Source organism: Mandrillus leucophaeus, unplaced genomic scaffold, assembly GCF_000951045.1.
Source record: "Mandrillus leucophaeus isolate KB7577 unplaced genomic scaffold, Mleu.le_1.0 Scaffold334, whole genome shotgun sequence".
NCBI classification, from domain to species: domain Eukaryota; kingdom Metazoa; phylum Chordata; class Mammalia; order Primates; family Cercopithecidae; genus Mandrillus; species Mandrillus leucophaeus.
Window position 1 is genome coordinate 131,925 of NW_012103521.1, and position 20,919 is coordinate 152,843.

At 32.2% G+C, this 20,919-nt stretch overlaps 1 protein-coding gene across 1 annotated transcript in view; it reads right to left on the bottom strand.

Moving 5' to 3' along the window:
• Positions 1 to 674: 674 nt before the first annotated feature.
• The window catches only part of LRRIQ1 (leucine-rich repeats and IQ motif containing 1), a 210,788-nt gene continuing 190,543 nt past the window's right edge, over positions 675 to 20,919 (bottom strand). The window contains 3 exon segments of the mRNA XM_011988666.1: positions 675 to 990; positions 13,462 to 13,522; positions 16,278 to 16,410. Of these exon segments, the coding sequence (XP_011844056.1) occupies positions 838 to 990; positions 13,462 to 13,522; positions 16,278 to 16,410 (347 nt within the window). The 3' untranslated portion in view covers positions 675 to 837.

The following is a 20,919-nucleotide window of genomic DNA, read 5'->3' on the forward strand; positions in this document are numbered from 1 at the left end:
AGTAATAAAACTTTCAAAAATAATAATAAGTATAATTAAGTATGAAGATTTAATTTTAAAGTAAAAAGACAATTATTGTCATATTTTAGAAGATATCTCAAAATCTCTAGGGTTAAATAAGGACTTTGAAAAAAATTACTCTCTATTCCCCTGAAATAGCACAAGATACAGATTTTTTTAAATGTTTACATTTTTCAGAGTTAATAATTGCAATATAAGTCTTGTTGAAATCATTATCTTTATATTCTCTCTCCACATATATAACAAATGTTATATAAATATATGTTTAATATATATGTATATTTCTCACCAAATTAAAGGTAATAGATGTATGTGACAGATTTATGAATATAAAGTTATCATTAATAGACATAATCAAACTCTTACATATGAATGGAAATAGTTTTTGAAAGCATGTTTTTTGATGGTATAATATTATTTAAAGCTCTCCTATTTAAAAAAATTTCTTTGAAAATTATCTTTAAATACAGTATCTACTAAATCAATGGCAAAAGGCCAAGACACACTACTTTCATATATAAATCTAACATTTTACAATTAATCTAAAAATTTCTTTTAAAATTAAATGATCAAAGAATTCAATATGATTCACAGGGTGTGGGGGGCAGGAGATATTGAAGCCCAGAATACAATTAAAATAAAAACTGATGCAGTTAATTTTAGAAATAATTTAATTTTGTTTGTATCAAAATAGTATATTTAAAGAAAGAAAAAATCTAAATGCACATTTTTGGGCAGTTCAGGTTGCTGGCATCCTACCCCCATCTGAAAAAGAATTCTTGCTGGCATTAGGTTCCATCAATTCGTTTGTGATTTCTAAATTAATTTTGAAGGAAACCACAACTTACTTGAAGATCCTGCTGAGTGTCTGTGTGCCTGATTTTTTTTTTCTCTGTTCACAGACAAAGCACTTCCACTGGTCATGGAAAGAAGGTCTAAATCCGTGTCTTCTCTGCTTACAAGTCTTGCCTGGGAGCAATGGAAGAGAATGTATACAATCATGAAACAAAATATGGCATTTTCTGAATACAGCTCACATTACCCCAAATAAACAAACAGGCTCTGTCAAACAACCTTCTTCAAAATGATACCACAATCCTTTATTGCTGCCCAGGCAGAACAAATGCACTATGTCAAAGCATTTTTTGCAAATAAGAGTCGATTGTAAAATTGAGGATTGCTATTTGAGTCTGTACAACAAAAGAAAACATTTTAGTACAGTAATTTTGATGAAAATCAGTCTCAAAGTTAACTGATGAAACTTTAAAGAGCTTAACATTATTTATTTGCCAAGTATATTATTTAATTCTTAATTGAATGTTAGACATGTCATGTTGGGTTATTTTTTGCAATAATTATATGTTGCCACTTACATGTATTAGTTAGTCTTATCAATAAAATTCTCTGAAATCCCTTTCATCCCATACTTGCACACTATTAAAGTACAATCTTTACCTTCTCATTATAACCATTATCAATATAAAAATATTACATTTAAGTCTAATTTGGGGATAATTACAAATATGTAGATGTTTCAGGACATTATTTAATGAACATAAAAATTAAATTATCTATTTTATATCAAATTGCCTTTGAACTTTTATTACTTAGACCAAATCTAAGTGTCAAAAATAATTGCATCTTACCTATAAAACATTGTTGTACATAATGTTGAATATCATTACATAAAGATATATTAGGATTCAGTTCTGAAATAGGGGGAAGTGCCATGAGGGAAAGCAAAGCAGCCTCAAAGTAGCTGGGATTTAACCAAAACCACACCATGCTTGAAATCCTGTGAAAACGCATTGTTCTTAATGTTTGATGTTAGGAAAACTTAAGTATAGCAAAATAAAAGCATAAAACCACCACTGTGGTTAAAAAGCTGTCTCCATGTGATGAGCTACAAAGACTCAAGGAACTAGAATCCAAAAATGATCCTCTTTAAAATTCAGATATTTGCCCTTCACCTTTACATCCCCCTCCCACCTTCTTCCTACTCTTAAACATATGAACTTACATTTATTTATTTAATATACTTATATTTTTCCAAATTCATTTATGTTTTCCCTGATTTATTTGGTCTTAATTGACAAACAAAAATTGTATACATGTATCATGTACAACACGATGTTTTAAAATATGTATACACTGTGGAATGGCTAAATTGAGCTAATTAACATATGTATTGCCTCACAAACTATTTTTAAGTAAGCAAGTATTGCTCTTGCTGAGTTCAGAATATAAACCATTGTATAATGTCAATCATTTCTTAATGTAACTGGCTAAGTAATATAATTACATTGTCAAAAAACCTTGGTAGAAAACATTAAAATAAAATTAAAAATTGGCTTCCAATTTACACTTGTGATTTGTATGAAAAATGCTATACATTACTTTTGAAATGTATTTCAACAGTATACAAGAGTACATGTCTAACATTATAATAGCTTCATTAGAAAAGTTCCATCAATGGTAAACCTTAAAAAACAAAAACAAAAACAAAACAAAACAAAAAACAGTCAAAAGTTAAGGGGAAACATGAAAGCAATACCATAATTTTGGTGAGACTACTTAGATAACAAGAAAAAAACATGTGAACCGCATAAGGGACCCTTCTGCAAACTAAAGAGGCTTTAAGATTATAAGCCTTAATATTGTAAAATGAGGTTTATGTATTTAAATGTAATGACATAATTTCACTACACCTATTTAGAGAGTAGAATTCCCACTCTACCTTGAATAAGACGAAACCTACAGTCAAGAAAATATTTGTAAATAAACACCTTCCAAAAAATTTATTATCATCTAAGCCATTAACATCCAAAGATGATTTTTTCCAAAGTAGAAAATAACTAGTGTCAGTTACTAATTTGGTCAATTATATAGGAAATCAGCTTTAGAAGTAAAATTATCAGAAACACATGGCTTCACAATAATGCCATTTAGCAGCTTAAAAGTAAACCTAGAAATTTCATAAATGGGCTAGTTAATGTCTTTCAGTGAATCTGGCACAGCCATTCATATGCAATAATATTTAGATCTTGTTTTTGAAAATACTGGCTTCCCAACTAAACATCATTCTCTGCTTAACGTTAAAAAAATAGAGAAATGGTAAAGAAGATGCAGATTATTTTCAATGTCATGTAAATTGTATATACAGTCATCCCTCAGTACTTGTGGGGCTTTGTTCCAGGACTTCCACAGATAACAAAATCCATGGATGCTCAAGTCCCTTATATAAAATGGATTCGCATATAACCTATGCATATTCTCCCTTATAGTTTAATCTCTAGATTACTTCTAATACCTAATTAAATGTAAATACTATAAAAGAGTTGTTATATTGTATTGCTTCTTTGTTTGCATTATTTTTATCGTTATATTGTTATTTTTTGTTTGTTTGAATATTTTCAGTTCAGAGTTGGTTGACAGACATGGAGGGCCAACTTAAAAAACCTGAAGATAACTGATCACACATTTGACAGTCATTCTATAAAAATGTATGTTGGATTCTAAAATACTGCAATATTTTCTATGGTTATAATAAACAATCTCAAGTTAATGTCAGATAAGAATTTTCCCACGTACAACATAATGGGAAATACTTATTAGACTGTAATTTTGCAAAATTCTTTTAGGTCTTTGTTTTTGGAACAGATCTCTTTTATCTCCCTACCTACAAGGTTTGTAATTGCCGCTCTCCCCACTCCCACCCTATATTTTCACAATGAAATGAGGGATGTACATTTTGGGACGGGACTTTCCAAGCATTTGGATTCTGATTCACCTTCAACTTTGGCAATTTAATTTAAAAAGAAATTCTTTCTCATATATTAAACAATACGGATTTCCTCCTCTTCTACACTTTTTCATAAACAAGATTGTATTAATTATTAATTCTAAAAGTATTTTCTTTTTGGAAGTGAAGATATACAAAACAGCATACATAAAAACAAATGAATATGTACTTATTACCCAGATATTTCTTTAAAGAGAGAAAGCAAGTTTTATAACAATGAAGTCCCCTTACATGCTACTTTGATTTTCTACATATGTACTAAACATTTTAGACTATTATTTCAAAATTAACATAAATGATATATTTTTCTGCTGCTTGCTGGTTTCACTGTACATTATATATGTGAGATCTAGATTTAGTTCATTTATTTTAACTGTTAGAATAATTTGCAAATTATGGCAAAATTATGATTATACCATAAATATACCACATAATTATTTGTAATATATCTAGACATCTGAGTGATTTTTAAAGCTTTTTAATTTCATGTAAAGAAAATGAATTATGCATATTCCTAAATTCATAATACATCATCTTTTCACAAAATCCTTTTCTTATGTAATAAGACAGATGTCTTGTTATATAACGTATGTGGGTAGGGAAGGCACTTTAAATGTTTAAAAGAAATAATGTACATCCTGTAAAGTGCAAAGACCTTAAACATGAAGTTCAACTCCCATAGAAGTTTAAAAAAATAACAGCCATAGAAGTTACAAAAAATAGCACTGACTTCCCTATGCACCCTACACCCAGCATGCCTCAATGACAACATTTCACATTATCAAATCATGATCAACAAAACCAGAAAACAGACACTGTATCAATACTATTACTAAACTATCGACATTATTAGGATTTCACTAGCTTCCACATGCACTAATGTTTTCTTGTTTGCACTTCTATGACATTTTATATGTATAAATTATGCATACATACATGTATAGATTATGTATTATATTAATATGTACAGATTCAACTATCATCACAATCAGGACACAAATCTGTTCCATCTTCTCAAAGAAACTCTCTTGTTCTCCTTTATAGTCATATCCTTTTTCCAACCTAAACATGGCAACTAATCACATGTTCTCTATTACTATAATTATGTAATTTTAAGGATGTTATATTAATGAAATAATATACCATGTAATCTTTTGAGATTAGCCCTTTTTAACTCAACATAATGTTCTTGAGATCTATGGAAATATTTGTATATGCCAACACCATTCTTGTTTATTGCTTTTTAGTTGTGTGTTGTATATCCATTGTATGTATGTACCATCATTTCTTTATTCTTTTACCCATTCAATGAGATTTGGGTTGTGCTAAGTTTTGGCTATTATGAATAACACTGCTATAAAAATTTATGTACAGTTTTTTGTTTGAATGAAAGTTCACTTCTCTAGGAAAAATGCTTAGGAGGATAATAATTAGGTCACATGTTAAGTGTATATTTAACTTTATAAAAGCTTATAAAGCTTCTGAAGGTACCAGAGTCTTTACAAGCTTATAAAGCTTATAAAGATTTTTTCTCCAGTGGCTGTACCATTTTCACCAGCAATGTATGAGAGATATAGTTGCTCTGCATACTTGCCAACATTTGATAATTTCAGTATTTTTTATTTTAACCACTCTAATAGGTGTAGAGTGGTATTGGTTATTTCTCTAAGTGAACAACTTTTCACTTACTTTTGACAGAAAGAAAGGGAATATGAATGTTTCTCTGATTATGTGGTTTGACTTTTCATTTCTTTTTATTTTCTGAATTCCGTTTTCCTAAGGGCTGTTTTTAAATATGAACTAGAATTGATTTATATGTTTTATAGTTTAGGTTTTTTGCCTATACCAGGTTTGTGGATGTATCTTACTGTTTTCTTCAATAGGTTTTATTTTTTATTTATTTTATTATATTTTATTTTTTTTGGAGACAGGGTCTGGCTCTGTTGCCCAGGTTGCATTGCAGTGTGTGATCTCAGCTCACTGCAAAGTCCGCCTCCCCAGTTCAAGGGATTCTCGTGCCCCAGCCTCCTGAGTAGCTGGGATTACATGCATTTACCACCATGCCCAGCTAATTTTTGTATTTTTGATAGAGATGGAGTTTCGTCATGTTGACCAGGCTGGTCCCAAACTCCTGGCTTCAAATGATCCACCCGCCTCGGCCTCCCAAAGTGCTGGAATTACAAGTGTGAGCCACCATGCCAGGCCTCTTCAATAGGTTTTATAATTTTGACTTTTAAATTCAGGCTTATCATTCATCTTAAATTCATTTTTCATAAAATGAGAAGTAGGAGTCAAGATTATTTTTTCATATAGTTATCTAGTTGTCCAGCACTATGTGTAGAAAGGGTTATCTTCCCCACCCTTGAATTGTTTTGAAACTTTATAGAAAATTAATTGACCTTATAAATGTGGGTAGTTTTCTGGACTCCCTATACTTTCCATTGATAGATTCTTGTATCTTAACACATACATATATACACACACACACACATATATATGTGTATATTTGTGTATATATATGTGTATATGTATGTGTGTATGTATATATATGTGTATATATGTGTGTGTATATATGGACATATATATACATAAATATATATTTAAATATATATTTATGTACACATATATACACACACACATATATACACATATATATACACACACACACACACACACACGCATATATATATACCAGTCTCAATTACTGGGAATTGATAGCAAGTCTTGAATTCTGTGTAGCATAAGTCTTACTATTCTTTTTTCAAGATTGCATTTGCTATTCTAGGTCCTTTCCATTTCCATACACAGTTTAATATCAGTGTGTACATTTCTACCAAAAATTTTACTGGGAATGCTTTGAATCTACAGAACATTTGGGGAGAATTGACTTCTTACAATTTGAGTTTTTCAACTTATTTATAAATAAGTATGTCTCAGACATTTTTTAAAGCAGTGCTTTGCAGTTATTAGTGTAGAGGGTTTATACATTTCAATGTTAACATTTATTTTTAAATATTTTACATTTTTTGACACTGTCACGAATGCAATTTTTAAATTTAATTTTTAAAGTTTATTGTTAATATTTAGAAATGTGGCATATTTTAAATTAATCTTTATTGTGTGTCCTTGAGTAAATTTACTTATTACATCTAAAGTGTTTGTGAGGATTTCTTAAAACTTTTATGTACAATAAGATGTCATCTGTGAAAATCAGATGGTCTTCTTTTCCAATCAGATTTTCTTGCCTTGTTCCTGATATTAGGTACAAAACATTGGGCCTTTAACCACTAAGTGTATCAAGTTAAGAAAGTGTCTTCTAGTCCTAATTTTCTACAAATTCTTACCACAAATCTGTTGAATTTGTGGTAAACATTTTCTGCATATATTGAGACATTGATTTTTCTCCTTTTTATGTTAATGTGGTAAATTAGAATTCTACTTTTACTAGATACAGAATTGCAAGTTGACATTTTTTTCTTCCACTTTCTTCTGGATGTCAATATTTATGATCAATAGTGAACCATCCTCCTTACAAATGGTCTCCTAAATATCATGTATACTTTAGCTGCTTTAAATTTTTTTATTTTGTGTTGGTTTTCAGCAATTTGATTATGATGTGCATAGGTGTAATTTTTGTGTTAAACTTTTTAAATCTGTTTTCTTATATTTCTCATCAAACTTTAAATATTTTCAGTGATTAGTTTTCACATATTTTTTCACCTCTAATCTCTCTTCTGGAAAGTCAACGACATATCTATTAGTTTGCTTGCTATTATCTGACAGAGCACTCAAGCTTTGATTTTTTTAAAGTTATTTTTTCTCTCTCTGCTTCACTTTGGAGAGTTTATCTTGCTTTGTTTCTGAGTGCACTTTTCTTCCCAATGTCTAATTTATTAAGTCCAGCCATTATATTTTTTTCAATTAAGGTGAAATGGTTTTCAGTTCTAGATTTTCTATCTGATTATTTTTTAAAGTTTATTTTCTCTATTAAGATTTCAATCTGTTTCCTCAACATTTAAATCTCTGAATTAATTTATTTATTTATTTATTTATTTTTGAGACAGAGTCTCGCTCTGTTGCCCAGGCTGGAGTGCAGTGGCTTGATCTCAGCTCACTGGAAGTTCCCTCTCCCGGGTTCACGCCATTCTCCTGCCTCAGCCTCCCAAGTAGTTGGGACTACAGGCGTAGTTGGGACTACAGGCGCCTGACACCACGCCCGGCTAATTTTTTTGTATTTTTCGTAGAGATGGGGTTTCACCATGTTAGCCAGGATGGTCTCGATCTCCTAACCTCGTGATCCGCCGGTCTCGGCCTCCCAAAGTGCTGGGATTACAGGCGTGAGCCACCGCGCATGGCCAAATCGCTGATATTTTTATTAGATGTTATAATCTGCAGGCAAGAATCTTAAAAAGGTTACCTGATTTGGTTCTAGTGATGATTTTTCTTACAAGGCTCATTTTCCTGCTGCTTTGAAGGATTAGCAATTTTTTACTCCACACTGGACACTGTAATTTTATTTGCTGAATCTGTAGATTTTGTTAGCATCCTTGAAACTCTGTTAGCTTTTATTCTAACAGAGGCAGCTTTTATTCTAGCAGGCAGTTGATTTGTTGATTAACTTCGTCTTTTTGAGGCTTACATTTATGTTTTACAATTGTGGATCTAGAAGAGATTTTAATCCACGGCTAGAGTCACCCCTTCCTAAAGTTTAACTTTACATGGTCTTAACTAAATGTCTGGGATGTTCTCCACTGTAGCAGGTCAGAACTCCAATGTTTCCCGGTTTGGGTTGGTCTCTAGAGTCTCTTTCTCATTCAGATATTCCCAGTAGCTGTTCCCTTCTGGACCTCTAGAGTCTCTTTTCAGTTCAGATATTCCCAGTAGCTGTTCCCTTCTGGACCTCTAGAGTCTCTTTTCAGTTCAGATATTCCCAGTAGCTGTTCCCTTCTGGACATCAATGAGTCACATAGTGCACTATACACAGAGCTTAGTATTTGGCCAAAGACTTAAGGAAACCACTATACCAATTTTTGCAACACTTTCTCTAGTATTTTACCCTGTAAATACCATTTATCTCAGCAACTCTGAACACTCCTTTCTCTCTCTCTTTTCAACTCAGTGAAATTACTGAGCTCTCTTTAGGCTTCCCTTCCCTCTGCTGTAGTCCAGAAAGTGTTTTCAAGCTGTTACCTGAATTGACTGTGGAACTCATGTTTCACACTTTTATCTCAGGGATCATAGACCTGTGCTGTCTGTTTTTCAACTTATACAATAGTTGTTTGATTAATTTTATCCTGGTTTTATAAAAACGTGTTTCTCCAGAAGGACTGGCCTATGCTATATGATAGCCCAAAGCAGAAACAATTAGGAAAACAAATAAATTGGTACTAAAATTATGGTCATTAATTTTTAAACACAATAATATGTAATTTAAATCTATCTATTTTCTGCATGGTTTTAATTTATTCCTCTTGCCTGCTGTATTGTGTTTCATAATGTATATCCAACCAATTATTCATTTCTTTAATTAAAGAGTACTTAAGTTGCCTCTAAATGTGTATAAATAATACAGCAACACACTTTTTGGTAAATATTCTTTGGTGGCTGTATGTAAAAATAATCTGGGAGATATATACATACATATATGCACATCCATATATATATCCAGAAATATATATATCCAAATATATATATGTATCCAAAAATATGTATCTTTTTTTCCTCCAAGAATGGGCTTGCAGACTAATAGGGTATTCAAATACCTACTTTAATAAACACTGACAAGTTTCTTTCCAGAATGACTACCAGCTTCTACTTTCACCAACTGTACACAAGGATTTTCACATTGGTGACATCCCTTTGCAATATCCAGTTTTCCAATTTTTGCCATTTGATTAGTATAGTCATAAGACATCTTAATTTTCATTTTCATCCCTCTCATCTGGAAACCAAGCATCTCTTCACATATACTTGCCCATTTAGGCATCATCCCTGTGAACTACCAATTTATATTATTTTTCTAATGTATTCATTGGGTTACCTGAAAGAGATCTTTTTATATTTAGATATTAAGCTCTGTTAAATGAGACACTGAAAACAGTAGTCATATACCTGTTAACTTTTTATATTAAATCCTTAATACAAAGAGATATTTAATTTAACACGATCATCTGATTTTTTGCCATATCGTTTGCACTATTCATACCTTTCTAAAAATGTATTTTTACTGCTAAGTTGCAAAGCTATTATTCCTTGTTTTACCTGTTTTACAGCTTTACCTTTCATAATTGGATCTTCGAACCTTCTGAATTCTGCCCACTGTTGTAAAAGGTGTGCATGCATACCCCTGTACGTTTTCAATGCCATTTAGTAAACAATCTCAGCTTTCCAATCTTTATAGTACAGTCATATATCTATTCCTGACCTTGCTATTCATTTCCATTGGTCTATTCATCCATTCCTGTGCCAGAACCATAAAGTTTGCTTTACCTTTTTACTAAGCCTTTATGTCTTGTGACACAACTTGCTCTTCTTTTTCAGAGTTGACACTCATATTCTTGGGTTTTTAATCCTCAATACACATTTTCATCAGGCTTGCAACTATCATTGTAATATTGGATGAGATTTCTTCTAATTTGTAGATTTGTTTGGGTACAATTGACACATTTTCTTGACTAAGTTGTTGCACTCATGAATACTAAACTTGCCTTGCTATTATCATACCCTACCTAGATCATGTTTAACAACTGAGTCAGAGATAGTCACTGAGAAAACTGCAGCCTGATGGGTCTCAGCCAAATCTCTCTCTGGAAATTGTCCTTCGCTGAAGAGAACTGCCTTATCAAAGTCACACCTTCTCCTGAGGAGATAACAGGAACATTAAAGCCTGATCCTCTTGTCTCAAGCTAGGACAACCCAAAAGGGTCTTCCCTGTCTTCAGACCTCACTTTCTCTGATGCACCTCTACTGAAGGGCACCATTTCCCTCTGTTCATTTCTGCTTCTTTCATCTCTCACAGGAGTTGTTTTGGAAAGCTCTCCTGAAAAAACTCTCTGCATTCAAACATAAAACTATCAGAGTATGTTTCCTGGGAAACCTGAATTATAATTCTGTCTTCTGCAGGAAAATTCTGGGGTTTGGGGGGATTCATTTAGTCAATTAAGTATAAACTTGTCTATATATTTGACATGACTTCTGATATATTTTTGGATGTAAAGAAAATGTACTTTGTTTCCGTTTTTCTAATTCCTGTCAGGCAATATGCTTTGCTCTTCCTTGAAAGACAGAAATGTTATTTACTAGCTTCCTCAATATCCAGAATTTAAACGTTTGATTATGCCTTATTCTTGACTTACTATTGAAGGTTACTAAAGAGTATTGTGGATGATACTCATCCCTATTATTAAGAAATAAAATCCATTGTCTTTTGGCATTCATTGCTTCTGATATGAAGTTAGCTGTCAATCTAATTATTGTTTCTTTGTAGATAATCTTCTGGTTTACTAAATTTATCGTTTATAGTGTCCAGTCTAGAGTGTATATAAATGAAATGTTTTATTTCCAGAGTTTATAATTGGTTTGCTTGCATACCCATCTGTCCTTTCTCAAGATTTGATAACTGTTGTTTCAAATTTTCTGTCCTTTTATTGTGCGTGTTATTATTACATTTTTAAGAATCTTATACTAGTAACAGTTGCAGTGCTTTTTTCTTTCTGTTTTTCCTTTTCGTTTTCCTCTTAGTATAGCCTTGTACCAATTGTGTAATTATCTGCCTCCAGTTCCCTGGCACAAGTGGGCAAGTGGGATGTTTTCATTCCCCAGTACTCTTCTAGATTTCTACTCTGGTCCTTTAGTCAGCTCTGTATCCTTTGATAAAAGCCACTGATGCCTTTCCCTGCATCCACTCATTTAAAAAGAGACATCTGGATATTTCTATTCCAGTACGATTTACCTTGTTTTTGTGTTCAGTTGGATCACTTCAATGTGAAAACAAAATGTATCATTGTAATGTATATTATTTATTTTTATATAGTGGAAGATAGAGGAGTATGGAAAGAGGATTAATATCCTTGCATTAATCTCATAGACCTATTATGATCAGTAATCTATCCAATCAGTTTTCATTCATTTTTAAATGTGGAAAAATTAAATACTATAACTGTTTTGTTTTTTTGAAAGAGAGTCTCACTCTGATATCCACTCTGGAGTACAGTTGTACAGTCTCAACTCCCTGCAACTTTCATCTTCTGGGCTCAAATGATCTTCCCACCTAAGCCTTCCAAGTAGCTGGGACTACAGATGTGCACCCCCATGCTCAGCTAAATTTATTTTTTTTAATTTTTAGGGGTAGAGATGGGGTTTTGCCACGTTACCCAGACTGGTCTTGAACTCTTGGGCTCAAGAAATCTGTCTGCCTCAGGCTCGGAAAGTGCTGAGATTACAGGCCTAAGGCAGCATGCTTGACCACAATATTATATCATTTCTTTATCCTGGCATTCCTTTACAGATTTATATCTCAATTCTTGCTCAAAAGTGGCCACTGACCAATCTGTGCCAAAGTGTTATAATGGCCTAAATTAGCAATTTTCCTTGGATAATCTACAGGCCACTTTCTTAGAGAGGTCTCTATTAAAATGCAAGAAGATATTTGCTGAGTGGTTATCTCAAATCTGTGCATAGATTCCATAAATATTTTCCAAAACATACGCACTTTAGCTAGCGACTACCTTAATTTTGCTTCTCTTTCAGGAAAACTCCTGGCATGAGTTGTTCATAAAAATGATGAATATAACTGGTCTGGAAATCATAATACTCATTTTATTCAAATAGCACATGATCTTTTCATATAAAATTCTATAAGTCAAGCTAAATATATAAATTTTTTGGTGAATGCAGAATCTGAGCAAGGGGTAATGATTGGTTGTAAACTTAGGGTTACCTGATGCAATCATTTTCACCTGCCAAAAAGGCCACACACTTCTGTCACTGGTCAGAATACTCTATTCTCTGGAAATTTCTAGAAACGCACTGAAAAATTCTTATTTATGAGATCAGTTTTCCTGGACTCCAAATTGACCATTCTCCTCTGTTTACCTAGTCTTCCTTCTAGTAGCATATAGTGCAATTGAATTTAGCAATGCACTTACAGTTATACAGCATAGAGTCTTTATTCTGATCATTATGTTTAAAACCTGGTTTTACCAAAAGCTCCAATATTTTACACTTTATTACATAGAATTGTTGAGCTCACAATTATTTGTTAATTTTTTATATGGTTGGATTTTCTGAGTAATGAGGGTGCTTTGGTATTTCCCCCAGTTATAGCCTGCAAATTCTACTCTTCTAAAATATCCAAGAAAAAAAGTTTCAATTTTCCATCCAGAGTAATTTTATTTTAAAGTTGTAGGATACTAATATTTTTACATCTGTCACAAAAATTAACATTTTTAAGCAATGTCACATTTTAAATTATATTACAAGAAAAGATGTTATTATTTTAACACATGGTATTTTGATATTATCCCAAATAGATACAGTTGTGATATTTTCAAAATTTAATTATAAACATATTTTAAAGTGCATTTATTTGAGAACTAGTGTCTACAACATTTTTCTGTAACTTTAAGCACATTTCTTACCACAAGTTGAACTCTTCCACCATTAAGTACATCTGGATCTAACTCAGGCAAAAAGTGATTGCTGCATAGTGACAAAAACAGAAAGTATTTTATAATGTAAATGTAGAGGACGCATATAAAAGAAATGCCCAACTAAAAAGCTTGAGAGAAATTAGTTATTTATAAAATGGAAATAACAGTTTTCTTAAATTATGTTACAAGCAAAAATAGGTACAAATGTACATCTTTCCCTAACTAAAAAAAAAAATCAATTTGAGATAAAATTTCAATTTCTAAATAACACTTCAATACCACCCTTCTTTGTCAAACATAAACACATGCAAAGAGCCACAACTGATTAGTACTACTAATGATGGTTAACAAATTATAGAAAATTTAAACATTTTATTTGTTATTTGCTTATATTTTTTAGTTGTCTTTTCAAAAAAATAAAGCTTCCTACTTTTAAAATAGCTCTAGTGTGTTTAATGAATTATACTAATATTTAAAATAAAATACTGTTTAAAACTAGAACAATATTTGGCTTTTCAAGAACTCTTGTCTTTGAAAAACATTTTTTTCTTAAAATATGACTACCTATTTAATGTATTATATTTTCAAAGGATAAAGTTTATTAACAATTGCTTATTGTTTAAAATTTTATATATAACTTATTTATGAGTAAGGATTATTGTTAAATATTTAAGTATATCAAAATGTCATCCTGAAACATTTTTCTTACATTTTTGTTTACACTACATCTGTTCTAATGTTTTTAATTTTCTGAACAAGACCTCTTATATCTGGTTAATAGAAATAGTAAGTTATGGATTCTATTACTACATGTTTGTTTATAGTTCTAAGGATGCTTTCTCTTATGGTTTGGATGTAGTCTCACCAAAACCCATGTTGAAATTTGATCCCCAATGTAGCAACGTTGGGTGCTGGAAACTAGTGAAGAGGTGTTTGGGTCATGAGGGTGGTTACCTCTCATGAATGCCTTGATGCTATTCTTGCAGTGAGTGAGTTCTTGTTCTTGTTAGCCTGGATTAGTTCTGGCAGGACTGAATCAGTTGCCATGAGAATGAGTTGTTGAAAAGACAGTATACACCGTGGGTTTTGCCCCTTCATATGAGTCTACTTCCTCATTGACCTTCCACCATGTTGTGACCCGGCATCAGACACCAAGCAGTTTCTGGTGCCATGTTCCTTGAACAACTCAACCTGCAGAACCATGAGCTAACTAAACCTCTTTTCTTTATAAATTACCCAGTCTGAGCTATTCTATCATAGCAACACAAAACAGATGAAGATACTACCCTATTAATTCAATTGATTAATAACAACATAAAATAAATTGTGCTTACATTAATTTGAATACTTAGTAAGATAAAAATTCTCAAATATTGACGTCTTTATTCCTACTTTTCTGCTCACATTAAAATCTGACATAATTCAGATCATAACGTTTTTATTTTTATTTTTATATGTTTTTCATATTTTTAAAAGAATTAGACAAAACTGATCACATATTAAAGTTACATTTATATATATTATTAAAAGAAATTTGTTTTAAACCTATTTTGACTTGCTGTTAAACTAAGTTTTAACTGTAATAATTATAGGTTTTTGTTTGTTTGATACTCATGTGAAACAGTTACTACCCACTACGCCTGAAAATATTTCTAAAATTGTCTTTATATTTATATTCAATATTGGCTTACATTTTTTATAAATGCCTATAATAACACTTTTATTCCTTTGTGGATATATGTAGCTAAAACAAAAATCTTGAAAATCTACGTAAAAATATCATCTCTGGACTTTTATTTCCTTAAAACTTTGGTTCAGGATGTATATATATGCTTTATCTCATATTGCTATGGGCTGGATTCTGTCCCCTAAAATGCATATGTTGAAGTTCCAACCCCTCGTACCTCAAATATGGCTGTACTTAGATATTTGAAAGAAATAATTAAGGTAGATAGGATCATATAGGTGTGCCTTAATCCAATATCACTAGTGTCCTTGTAGGAAGAGAAGATTAGAACAAAGACAACACAGCCCAAGGGATGACAATGTGAGGATACAGCAGAAAGTAGCCATCTGCAAACAAAGGAGAAGGTCTCCAAAGATACTGCACCTGCTGACACCTTGATCTTGAACTTGTAGCCTCTGGAGCTGAGATAAAATAATTTTCCCTTGTTTAAACTACCCAATCTGGTATTTTGTTATGGCAGCCCTAGCAAAATGGTACATACATTAATATAACAAAAGTTAACTAAGCAGCTTTTAGATTTAAGGTACCTTGTTGCTAGGGAATATAAACATTTGATAACTTCAACCTTGTAGCTCACCTGTATGTCATGAGTTAGAATTATTATCTCTCTATGAAAGAGGAAACTGAAGCTTTGGGGCATCACTGAAATGAGTTACATGACTGGTAAAGTGACAGCCACAGGGTTGAATTATAATTTTAACTGTCAAACGTACAAATAACAAAAATAAAGCAAAATAAAACACAATCTACAATATACGTGATATCTAAAAACATTTAATAAATTACCACATTTTTTACTTTATAGAGTAGGATGATTTTTGTGGCTTATCTGTTGGTTTCAAGCATTACAGAATAGAGTTGTTCCCAAACATTTCAGGGTGAAAAATAGAAGGAGTAATTAAATCTATTCTGTATGAAAGGCCTTTTTATTACCTGGCAACGTAGTGTATTGGCCTTTGGCTACAAAGTCATGTTTGTTTTAGCACAATTAACCTAGGTTTCAATTTTCAAGATGTGTTTACAATACAAAAATCTAATTTAGAGGAAATGACCTCACCATTTCATATTTCTGGAACTAGTTCTTTCATGAACCTCAACCTGTGTGTGAAGCCATTGGTATGTATATTCTCTATTCCTTTCTAATTTTTCATTTGCAGTGGTATCTTTGTGGATAGGGTCTTCTTCTATACCTGTGAAATAAATATGGAATGTGTATTTGTTATTTAAAGAGATCAAACTTCGGCCAACCAGTTCCATCTGTGCTAAACATTTCATCACAAGAAAGAAAAAAATGACTAACTGAGAGCTAAATCTGTAAGAAAAGTAATGTCAGTAAGAAAAGTAGTCAGTCACAGATTAACAATTTTTCCTGCTTAAGTTTCAAACCCATGTATTTTGAAAAACATACTTAAAATTCATCACCATTTATAGGGCTTGTTTTAGAGTTTTTAATTAGAAAAATCAGAGAGTTATTTTTTGGTAGACTGTAGAATTCTTCTAATATAAAAACATCTGTTCCCTATCTGTCTTTTCAGGATTAAAGTCTAATTGTTCTTATACCACTCTTATACATATGGAGAATTTACAAATTATATTGAGTGTATTTGAACCTGAATTTTCATTTACATAAAACTGAGCTTGCTCTGTGTAAGCTACTATAGTATTTAATGCATTCCAGAGTTACACTGAAGACTAGTTTTAAAGCCTTCCTCCATGGACTTGATCTTTTAGACTGCTTCATTTTTGATATGGAGCTTGTTGGCGTCATAAACTTGATTGAAAGTACACCACAGGGAGACACCTCTTAAAACCTAAATCATAGTAATCAACTCAGAACAATCCTGTAGTTTAAAAACCTGATATTTAAAATGTCAAGTTATTACTTTGGAGTATTCTTTCATTATAGATGTTTGTACAGAAGAAGTCTACATATTTGCAAGTTGTTTGGAAAACGAATAAAGCATGGTGGAAAACCTATTTTGAATACTCTGTGCACGTACGTGCACATACACATACACATAAGCTTAGCATGTGTCATTCAGAATATGTTGAGGATGATATATCTAACATGTCTTTCTTCCTTAAAAGTTACTGTTGTAATTAGTGAAATGACTCTAGTTTTTGATTTAAACAGATGTTTAACCAGGTCTCTGGAAAGCTTAAAATCTGGATGCTTTGAGTATCTAAAACTCTGTTACTTAGTAAAGTTCCTATTGCTTCTTATGCCACCTTATATTTCTAAAATGACTTCAGCCCTTGAAACCTGAACTTAGGTCAACTCTTCCATAGTTGCTACAATTAGAGGAACAATTACTTCACATGAGGGGACTGGCCGTTTAATCCATCAGCAGACTCCATTTTCATAAATAGCCTTATAATTATACAAAAGTTATAAAACACACTCAAACAAAGGGAAGATTTGGCATTGCTACACACTGCATTGGGTCTCTATTCTAGCAAAACCCCTAGCTACTGATCTGGTTTCCTGGAGTGACCAGGCCAGATGTTGGACAGCACAGTGACAGAGAACAGTGATGACTCAGTGACCCTGATGATCAACTGAGTTCAAGACTTGAAACTCACCTACTCCTGATATGGAGAGAATCCTTTTGTAATAAGTAAACTTTTAGTTAAAACATAAATAATCTCAGTCTTACCGTTCTCAAAAATAGTGGCATATACTTGCAATGGTCACTTTTTAAAGTACTCATTTTGGAAAGCTTTCCTCAATTCTACAATAACATTTCATAAACTCTAAGGGGTTTTACATCAGAACTCAGTCAAAGTTCTAAACAACAATTCCTGAGTAAAAAGGAGAGGTTTCATCATAAGGATCCAATTCTTATTAACCATTTTAACCCCAAGGCATAAATTGGTAGATTGGCATGAGCTCAGTGTAAGAAACAGAACAAGCATAGTGGTGAAATTGGCTGGATGTACTTGAAAATACTGCAATTCAAATGTTAGAGGAAGTGGTTCTGTCTCAGCAAAATCATTTCAGAATTACTCCTGTTACTGAGGAAGAGAAAGTAACATTTATTCTTGGAAGCTTGCAGAAGTCCTTTATTTAGCAACTTGTGTAGGAAGAATAAGGGTGACCTGGATTAATTAACGGATACTTACCAGTTTCCAGTTAGGCTGCCCAGTAATTCCTTCCTTTCAGTATTAGAAGAAGCATCCTTCTGCCTGCAGAACACTAATCCCTTTATCCACAGTTCCTTGCTACTTCTATGGGTCTTGCATCAATTCCCTATATTATTAACCTAAGAAAAATGCCTTGCTATCCTCCAGTTATTACTGTTTATATGTGCTGTTTACTTCAAAACACAACCTTGAGTAATTTTATTTAAACATTTTTGAACTTTTATTATAAAAATAATAAATACTCATTACAGAAAATTTAGGAAGTAAAAAGTCAAAGAAAAGACAATCTGCAAACATCAGTATCAAGACAACTGCTGGTTAATATTTAGAGGCATTTACTTGTAGCTGTTTTCACATTTTTTTTGGTTTTGTTTTGACTTCAGTTTACACACATAGTTGTTCCTCAGTACCCATAAGGAATTGGTTCCAGGACCTTCTTTGAATACAAAAATTGGTGGATGCTCAAGTCCCTGATATGAAATGACATTTGCTTATAACCTGTGAACATCCTCCTAGATACATTAAATCATTTATAGATTACTCATAATACCCAATACAATATAAACTATCATACTGATTTTCTTAGGAAATAATGAAAGAAAAAATCTGTACATGTTCAGTATAAGTGCATTTAAAACAATTTTTTTATCTGCAGTTGGTTGAACCTACAGATGCAGAACCCATGGATATGAGAGGCTGACTGTAATTATATGTATTCTTCATATCCTATTTTTCAGTTAGTATTATAATAAATATATTATATGTAATAAAAAACGCAGACATAATTTACATGGTTTTATACTATTATCTACCAACTTACTATATAATAGGTTTTTAATTATCTCTTTTTAAATTTTACTTTAAGTTCTGAGATACATGTACAGAATGTGCAGGTTTGTTACATAAATATACACGTGCCATGGTGGTTTACTGCACCCATCAGCTCATCATCAACATTAGGTATTTCTCCTAATGCTATCCCTCCCCTAAACCCCCACCCCTCAACATGCCCCACTGTGTGATGTTCGCCTCCCTTTGTCCATATGTTCTCATTGTTCAACTCCCAATTATGAGAGAGAACATGCGGTGTTTGGTTTTCTGTTCCTGTGTTAGTTTGCTGAGAATGATGGTTTCTAGCTTCATCCATGTCCCTGCAAAGGACATGAACTCATCCTTTTTGATGGCTGCATAGTATTCCATGGTGTATATGTGTACATTTTCTCTATCCAGTCTATCATTGATGGGCATTTGGGTTGATATCAGTCTTTGCTATTGTGAATAGTGCTGCAATAAACATACATGTGGATGTGTCTTTATAGCAGAATGATGTATAATCCTTTGGGTATATAACCCACTAATGGGATTAATGGGTCAAATGGCATTTCTGGTTCTAGATCCTTGAGGAATTGCCACACTGTCTTCCACAATGGTTAAACTAATTTATACTCCCACCAACAGTGTAAAAATGTTCCTGTTTCTCCACATCCTCTCCACGATCTGTTGTTTCCTGATTTTTTAGTGACTGCCATTCTAACTGGCATGAGATGGTATCTCATTGTGGTTTTGATTTGCATTTCTCTAATGACCAGTGATGATGAGCTTTTTTTCATATGTTTGTTGTCTGCAAAAATAATTAATCTCTTTTAAAAGATGGAATTAAAAATGAAATAATAGTATAAATATTTTGAAGAATTTGATGTAATCTATATTGTCAAATGGTTTTAAAAGGTCTCACCAATAACATACTTTATGAGATTGCTTATTTTATTGAGTCCCTGGTCAACAGTAAGAGAGCAAATATTTTTAAACTGCTGATAATTTGATAACAATACTAATTATGGTCTTATATATCTTTGCTAGTGAAATGGAACATTATAATTATTTCATAATTTTAGTTTGTACATTGTAAAATATTTTTTTGTTTCATTCAATTATCTACTGGATTCTAGTTTCCTTTTTTGTTTTTGACTATTTATAATTATTTTTCTGTTATCACTGGTGCAAATATTTTCCCCTGACAATTGGTTGATTTTAGTTTCTACTCTATTTTCAAAAGGGGCAATTTTCTTTTTTAGTAGGCATACAAATTTATATATTTGCCCCAAATCTTCTAAACTATAGGCTACTTTCCTTTCATAATTTATAGGTATTTCCCAATTCTATAAACTACATGAGATATAAGAGGATTTCAGGGACAAATTGGACACTCTTCCAATATTTTGTTTATCACAAATAATATCACTACGAGATATTGTAAGATGGCCTGAAACTGGCTTATCTACAGTTATATTCATTCCATAATTTCACTGACCTCACTGCTGGATTCCAGACCACTTCCTTTGTCTTACAACTCTTTTTTTCCTTCAGGCCTTTGGGACACCAGACATCAAGTATTCCCTCCCTTTAGGATCCTTTTTAGATTCCTTTAGATGTTGGTGCTCCCAGTTTTACAAGTACCTAGGAGTCAGTTCCCACTCTATATCTGGCACTGTGCTAGCTTCTGATAACAGTCAACCTGATTGGCATAGTTTCTTATCTCATGGAGCTAACAGCTG